Genomic DNA, 5,344 nt, shown 5'->3' on the forward strand with positions numbered 1-5,344 from the left:
TTCGTTCCAATATAATCTTTATTGGGGAGACTGATGGGGGTTAGAACAAGGCCGGGTATAAAACATGATCATCGTCACAACCAGCAGCGGGAGGCATTGGCAGAGCAACACAGAAACGGTATCGGCCGCGTCCTCCGCCAGAGCAGGGTGGTACCCGGGGCTGCGCCGGTGGCATCGCCTGCTCCCTCGGGGTGGCCGGGGGGGACGGTTCGGCCCCTCTCCCTGGATGGATGCTGGGCTTCGGCCAGTGCTGGGGGCTGCTCTTTCCTCCAGGGTGCGGGCTCTGCGGGGCCCCCCGGCACGCCCAGCCCCGGTGCCCTGGGACCGGGCAGCGTGTGCCCCTGGTGCCGTGGCCATGCTGGGTTGTGGTGCTCAGCCCTGCAGGAGCACCCGCAAATTATGGCTTTTTCTATATTTTTTTAGGTTTGTTTTTTCTTTTTTTTTTTTTGCTTTTTTGGCAGCAAACTTACCTCTCCAGGTGCCCTGGAGAAAGCAAGACTGTGCACAGGGGGCTGCCGCCCTGCCCGCCCCTCCGCACAGGGCTCGGAGCAGAGGTGCTGCTCCGGGGAAGGGACCGTGGGCAGGAGCCAGACCTCTGTCCCCCTGCAGAGCCAAATCCCCTCGCTGGAGCCGGCAATGTGGGGTACCGGACGCCGTGATGCCCCCGCAAGCCATCCCATGGGGCATCGATGCAGGGCCCCGCGTGGAGCAGCAGAGGACAGGCACAGCTCAATGCCTTTGTGAACGTGTAGCGGCCTGAGATGGGGCGGCCAGGGACGGACTGGGAAAAAACAAGAATCCTCCAAAACGAGGATAAAGTGGAGCTTTCCTCAAGGGCCTGCGGAGGAAACGGGCCGCGTGTCTGCTCGCAACCGAGGGGCCAGTGCGGCGGCGTGGCATGGCTACAATGACTCGGGCGCACGGCGGCTTGGCCGCTGAGATGAAAGCTTTGGCAAATAACTTACAGAGAAGGAGAGGGGGAGTCCAGGGACCTGTCCTTGCCTCCCATGCCAGACAGGCAACCCAGCACGACATCGGGCACCTCCAGGGCTCCTTGTGCTGCCGCTGCTGGCCGTGGGCCGATGGGGAGGGTGTCGCTCCGTCCAGGGACCAGTGTCCGCTCTCGGGAGCCGCAGGGAGAGAGGAGGGAGAAAGTGCCCAGGGATGGAGCGTGGTGGGATGCTCGATGCACAGCGGGGGCTCCTGCCGCAGGATGGGGGGAGCCGGAGCCCCTGGATGCGCTGGTGGACATGCTCCCCATCCCAGCGTCCCTCTCCCTGGGCACCAGCAGGGCGTAGGGGGCTGCCGTACGGTCCCAGCGTCCCCATCGCCCCCCACCAGTGCCGGCGAGGACGCCGGTCCCACGTCCTCGGCCACGGCGAGCGTCCGAGCATCCCCGGGCTGTGCCGCCGGCAGAGAAGGGACCGGTGCCACGGTGCAGCGCCATCCTCTCGCACCCGCCGGCCGCCCCGCCGCCGGGAGGTGGGGGCAGGGCTGCGGGGCTCACATGATGGTGCAGGACGACAGCGGGTTCCGGATGTGGCAGGTGCAGGCAGCCCCGCAGTACTGGCGGAAGGTCTGGTAGCAGCTGCGGTCGGTGTCGCTGCTCCACTGGACGGGGTTGGCGGCCAGGGCCTCGGCCGGCAGTCTGTTGAGGATACTGGTGTTGACAGCCAGCGCCGCCAGCCCGTAGTCGGTGAAGAGGACGGTCTCCCGCTTGCAGGTGGGGCAGGAGATGAACTTGTACTTGGGGCAGGACTCGTAGAGGATCTGCAGGCACTCCTCGCACACCGAGTGCAGGCAGGAGAGGATGCGGGGCCGCTTGTTGGTGAAGTTGTACATGTGGCCGCAGGTGGGGCACTCCAGGGGCTCGCAGGGCGTCGAGGGGTGCAGCACGTACTGGTTGACGATCACCTCATCCGACGGCGGCTGCCGGTGGTAGCAGACCTCCGAGCTGCCCTTCCGCTGGCTCTGGTACCCGCGCTCTCGCCGCGGCAGGGGGGGAGTCCGGGGCAGCGGCAGGGGGCCGGGGGTGGCATCCAGGGCGGGGATGTCCCCGCACGCCTGGTTGACGATGATCTCGGACTCGGAGGGCCACGCGCGCTTGGCCACGAGGGGCGGCTCACGGCGCGGGGCTGGCGCGTAGCGCGGCTGCGAGGCCTGCAGCTCCGAAAACTTCTCCGGGTGGATGATTTTCATCGCCTCCATTTTAATGATGACCTGTTGCCCTTTCAGACACGACATGAGTATCGTTTTCACATTACTGTCCACTGCTCTGGGGTCTCTGAGGGACGCCTGCATGAGGCTAAAACATGCCGGCAGCCTGCTGAGCTTTCAACCTCGGTCTGGCCGCGGAGCAGGAGCACGGGGAGCAGCCGCTGGCGTGGAAGAGCATCCTGGGGAGACGGGGCAGCGCCAGTGGGCCCCGCGCCCCTCTTCTTCGGCCAGCCCCAAGGGCGCTGGGCGCGAGGCCGGGGCGGGCAGGGGAAGGCAGGGCTCACAGCGGCATCCTGCCCGCCTTGGAGGATGCTCTCGGGCGGGTGATCAAAGCGTCGGCTCCCCGCAGCGCCACGCTGGGATGTCAACGTGACATTGGCCGTCACTCGGCAGCCCCCCCCTTTGCCTCCGCTGGCACTTCTCACGCCGGATCAGCTGCAGTCCGGAATGGTAAAGTGGGGACCGTGGTGCCAGGCACTGCCTGGGACAGGTGAGTCCAGGGGAATCCCACAGGAACAGGGGACAGCCCCCACCTTGCCCAGGCTCCCACCTCCACAAGGCCTTTATTCCTGTTTACTTGCCGTGGGGATCCTCGTGGCGCTGAAGAATGTGTTTGCAAATTCCTTTGCTCTGACTTCCCGGCTCTCCCTCCTGCTGTCACCGGCAGCTCCCGCGGGGCAGGGGCTCAGGGAGCATCCCGCGCCGGAGGGCAGCTCACCTTGGCCGGTGCCGGGGCTGCCACACGCCTTTTCCCCACCGTCCCCGGCACCTCTGTTCCCAGCTCAGCTTCGTGCTCGCTGGAAATGAAAAGCAAGAGGGGGTTGGATCCAAGGCCCTTCAGGGATCTGCCGGCTGCCAGCGCTCCCTCGGGATGCGTGCCCGCCTGCATCCCGGCAATTTGGCAATTCAGCCCTGCAGGTCCCGTCCATCCACCTGCGTGTTTGGGACGGCGGAAGTGGGAGCCAGCAGGTATTTCCCCCCAGGCATCTCCTCAGCGGCCCTGAGGTTGGGGTTGGGGTCCCCCCTCCGCCCTGGGGGCCAGCAGGGCAGGTCTCCCGGTGCCACGTTGGGATGCAGGGCCCCTCCTGGGGGGGGGTCCCCCACCGGCCTGCCTCTGCTCAGGGTTTTCTCTCACGTTTAGCCCCTCCTCTGCTCGGTGGATCTATTTTTACCTCCATCACTTGCTCCTGATCTGTCCCTGCTATTATCCCTCCCTCCAGCTTCCTCTCCCCCTTCCCAGCTCCCTGCCCTTGTCCCATGGCTGCTGGGGAGGACAGGCCACGTTTGAGGGCAGGAGATGGGGGACAGACAGCCAGCCCGTGGCCATTTTCTGCCTCAGCAGCCCCAGCGACAGCCTGTCTCTCCTCCGAGAAGGGCGAAGGCGCTCTCCTCCATCACGCTGCAAATCCTGTTAGAGGGATGCCTGCTCCCGCCGAGCCCTGCCAGGCCTGACGGAGGGGGCCCGAGGGGGCCATCTGGTTGCGGCAGCAGCCCTTGGGGATGGCGAGAGGCCACGGGGGGGTTCAACCCCGGATGCCCGAGAACCGCGGGGGGCTGGATCCCTGCCCGACCCCAGTGGGGGTGTCCCAGGGGGCTGTGCCCTGGTGGCACTGGGGTCCTGCAAGCATCCTGCGATGCCTGCCCTGAGGAGGGAGGCCTTGCGTCCTGCATCCCCCATCACGGGCCCACATTCTGCACCCCACATCCTGCACCCCGCACCGCACAAGCATCTTATATCTCCCCCACCCCCACCCCCACCCAAATCATGCACAGCAGCAGCCCCCCAGGGGCTCTCTGCCCGCAGGTCTCCCGCAGACACTCACCCGCAGCGCACCGACGGGCAGGGCGATCCGCATGGACGGGCAGCCGCCGCACACAGCCACCGCGTTTCCACGCTCGCGCCGTCACACCCCTTCATGCACAGCCCTGGCGCAGCACCCCACCAATGCCCCGCATCCCCGTCACCCCTGGGGAGACAGACCCCTTCCCAGCACCCCCCACCACACGCAGCATCCAACCCCCGCTGACCTCCCGCCGCAATCCCCAGCCCCACGCACCCCTGCCCCACGCCGCGCTGGCACGCTCGCAGCCCAGCGGTGCACACACATGTGCACACCCGCACACACACACACACACACACAAACACACGCGTCCTCACGCCTGCGGGCCCGCAGGGTGATGCCCCCCGGGCAGCCCGGCCAAAAGGACGGTCCCTGCCACTCGTTACCTGCATTGGCCCGCCGTGCCTCGGCCGGGGGATGCCGTGTCCCCAATTCAGCCTCCAGCCCCCCGCTCCGTCCCCGGGGGAGGTCTGGAGGCCCAAGCGGCTAAAGGTTATCTGAAAGGCAGAAGGATGCCGGCGCTGTCCGTGCGATGTCCCGGCTCCCCGAAGAGATGCTGCCGGGTCCCCGCCGCCTCTCCCGGCCGGGCCGCGGTTCCCGGCCCCGCTCCCCGCCGCCTCTTCCCGCAGCTCCCCCGGCGGCGCGGGGAGGGCACCGGGCACAAAGGCAGCGCTGGCGGCGGCGCCGGGCTCCCGCCGGCTCCTCCGCCTCCGGATGCTCGGCGGGGACCGGCTGCCGGGGCGGGGGGGGGGGGCGGGGGGAGGGGGGTTGGGGAGGCGGCAGGTAGCGCCGCCGCCGGGGAGGCACCTTCCGCCCGCTCTCCCTCCCCCGGCTCCTCCACCGCCTCCTCCGGCCGCGGAGCCCGGGGCTGATGCAACACTCCCCGGCCGACGGCGCAGGCTGGCTGCTGGTCGGGGTGGTGGTGGTGGTGGTGGTGGGGGGTGGGCTGCGGCTGGGGCGCCCCCCGGTCCCCCCCCTCCGGCAGGTGCGGGCGGGCGGGCTCCGTCCGCGCTGTCCCGCGGGGCTGGGCGGGCGCGGGCGCTGCCTGCGCGCTGCCTGCGCGCTCCCGCCCGGCTGCCGCCCGCTGCCCGCAGTGCCGCCGCAGTGGTGCAGCCGCCTCACATTTCTCTCGCTCAGCAGCGCCGGGGCCCGCCGGCCCGACGCCCCGCGCACACACACACACACACGCACACACACACACACACGCACCCCGCACCCCCTCTTGCCCCCCGCACCCCACTCCCCGCGCCCCGCACCCCCGCTCCGGTCCCGGCGCGGTGTTTCGG

General features: G+C 68.7%; 1 protein-coding gene across 4 annotated transcripts; it reads right to left on the bottom strand.

Moving 5' to 3' along the window:
* On the bottom strand, positions 1-4,774 carry RNF208 (ring finger protein 208). Of its 4 annotated transcripts, none has more exons than XR_012590049.1 (3): positions 4,445-4,603; positions 471-3,014; positions 1-378 (listed from the first exon to the last, which is right to left on the bottom strand). XR_012590049.1 is itself a non-coding variant. In XM_074608820.1 (2 exons), the coding sequence occupies exon 2, from the start codon at positions 2,299-2,301 to the stop codon at positions 1,504-1,506; it is 798 nt and encodes a 265-aa protein (XP_074464921.1). In that variant the 5' UTR covers positions 2,302-3,014; positions 4,445-4,774; the 3' UTR covers positions 1-1,503. The 4 variants fall into 4 exon arrangements, 2 of the variants coding, with proteins under 2 accessions (XP_074464921.1, XP_074464922.1); XR_012590050.1 differs by lacking the exon at positions 4,445-4,603 and adding an exon at positions 4,041-4,180; XM_074608820.1 differs by having other exon boundaries at positions 1-3,014; positions 4,445-4,774.
* Positions 4,775-5,344: the final 570 nt, after the last annotated feature.

This window comes from Larus michahellis, chromosome 15, assembly GCF_964199755.1.
Source record: "Larus michahellis chromosome 15, bLarMic1.1, whole genome shotgun sequence".
NCBI classification, from domain to species: domain Eukaryota; kingdom Metazoa; phylum Chordata; class Aves; order Charadriiformes; family Laridae; genus Larus; species Larus michahellis.

Excerpts from the sequence above, each read along its gene's own strand:
- RNF208 (XM_074608820.1), bottom strand. The coding sequence starts at position 2,301 with ATGCAGGCGTCCCTCAGAGACCCCAGAGCAGTGGACAGTAATGTGAAA.